The sequence below is a fragment of the Eimeria tenella genome, genomic scaffold (genome assembly GCF_000499545.2).
Source record: "Eimeria tenella Houghton genomic scaffold, Eth_scaff3590, whole genome shotgun sequence".
NCBI classification, from domain to species: Eukaryota; Apicomplexa; class Conoidasida; order Eucoccidiorida; family Eimeriidae; genus Eimeria; species Eimeria tenella.
In genome coordinates this window covers 1-1252 of record NW_013544533.1, presented here as the reverse complement: position 1 = coordinate 1252, position 1252 = coordinate 1, and the positions used below count along the sequence as shown (strand labels likewise).

The window sequence follows — 1252 nt, the reverse complement described above, 5'->3', positions numbered from 1 at the left end:
TTAGGGTTTAGGGTTTAGGGTTTAGGGTTTAGGGTTTAGGGTTTAGGGTTTGGGGGTTGCGGGTTGGGGTTTGGGGTAGGGTTTGGGGAGGGGACCGAACGCACCAGGAGGCCGTGGCAGAAACGCCACTCTGCAAGCCGGGTTTAGGGTTTAGGGTTTAGGGTTTAGGGTTTAGGGTTTGGGGTTGAGGCGCTGCTTGCCAGGATTTCCTTCTCGAGAGCGCCAGCGCGGCTTCGACAACAAACGAATGGACTGCGTGGTAAACCCTAAACGCTAAACCCTAAACCCTCGTTCTCGCTGCACTGCTGAGGGCCTCTAGTGTGCGCCTGTGCTTGTTGTGGGTTTTAGGGTTTAGGGTTTAGGGTTTAGGGTTTAGAGTTCCGCATTAGCGGAAGTCCTTGTTCTTGCCGCACTTCTTGTGGCTGTGAATCTGCGTTTGAGCGCGTCCTGGGATTTAGGGTTTAGGGTTTAGCGTCTAGGGTTTAGGGTTTAGGGTTTAGGGTTTAGCGTCTAGGGTTTAGGGTTTAGGGTTTAGGGTTTAGGGTTTGGCTGCAGCTGTCGGCGACTGAGGAGTGCGAGCACTTCGACGAATTCCAGGCTCAAATTGGCGTTGGCTGCTCTTGCAAAAAGGGTTTGAAGCCGGAGAGTCCAAACCAAGATGACTTTTCCTTCATTCGGTAGGGTTTAGGGTTTAGGGTTTAGGGTTTAGGGTTTAGGGTTTGGGGTTGGGGGGTTGGGGTTTATTGGGTTTTCCGGTTGGAGGGTTGTGTGGCGGCGTGGCGCCGGCGCGTGGGCTGCGCCGCCCTCGCGCGGGCCAGGGTTTAGGGTTTAGGGTTTAGGGTTTAGGGTTTAGGGTTTGGGGTTGTGGGGTTTCGGGTGCAGCGAGTTCGTGCGGTTGCTGGCGCGTGGGGTGGGGGAGCGGCTCCTGCTTGCGGGCGCGGAGCCAGGGCGTGGGGTCTGGGGCTTAGGGTTTAGGGTTTAGGGTTTAGGGTTTAGGGTTTAGGGTTTGCAGGTGTTCGAGCTTCGGGGTTTACGGGGTTTTCGACGGCCACGGCCCCTGCGGCCACCAAGCCTCCGACTTCGTCCACCGCGTGCTGCTGCTGCTGCTGCTGTCGCACCCTTTGCTGCGCAGCGACGTTTGTGCTGCACTTCGCGGGGCTTTCCACGCGGTCAAACCCTAAACCCTAAACCCTAAACCCTAAACCCTAAACCCTGGCCCTGCCTAGGCGGGGGGGCGGCGGCCGGCGCCGCC

General features: G+C 57.7%; 1 protein-coding gene across 1 annotated transcript; it reads left to right on the top strand.

Annotated features, from left to right (window-relative positions):
* Positions 1-203: 203 nt before the first annotated feature.
* ETH_00041820 (protein phosphatase 2C, putative) lies at positions 204-1181 on the top strand (the record flags this gene model as incomplete). Its single annotated transcript, XM_013379581.1, has 3 exons — positions 204-259; positions 556-677; positions 1013-1181. Coding segments are annotated over 3 exons (347 nt in total), but the record flags the coding sequence as incomplete, so codon positions are not given.
* Positions 1182-1252: the final 71 nt, after the last annotated feature.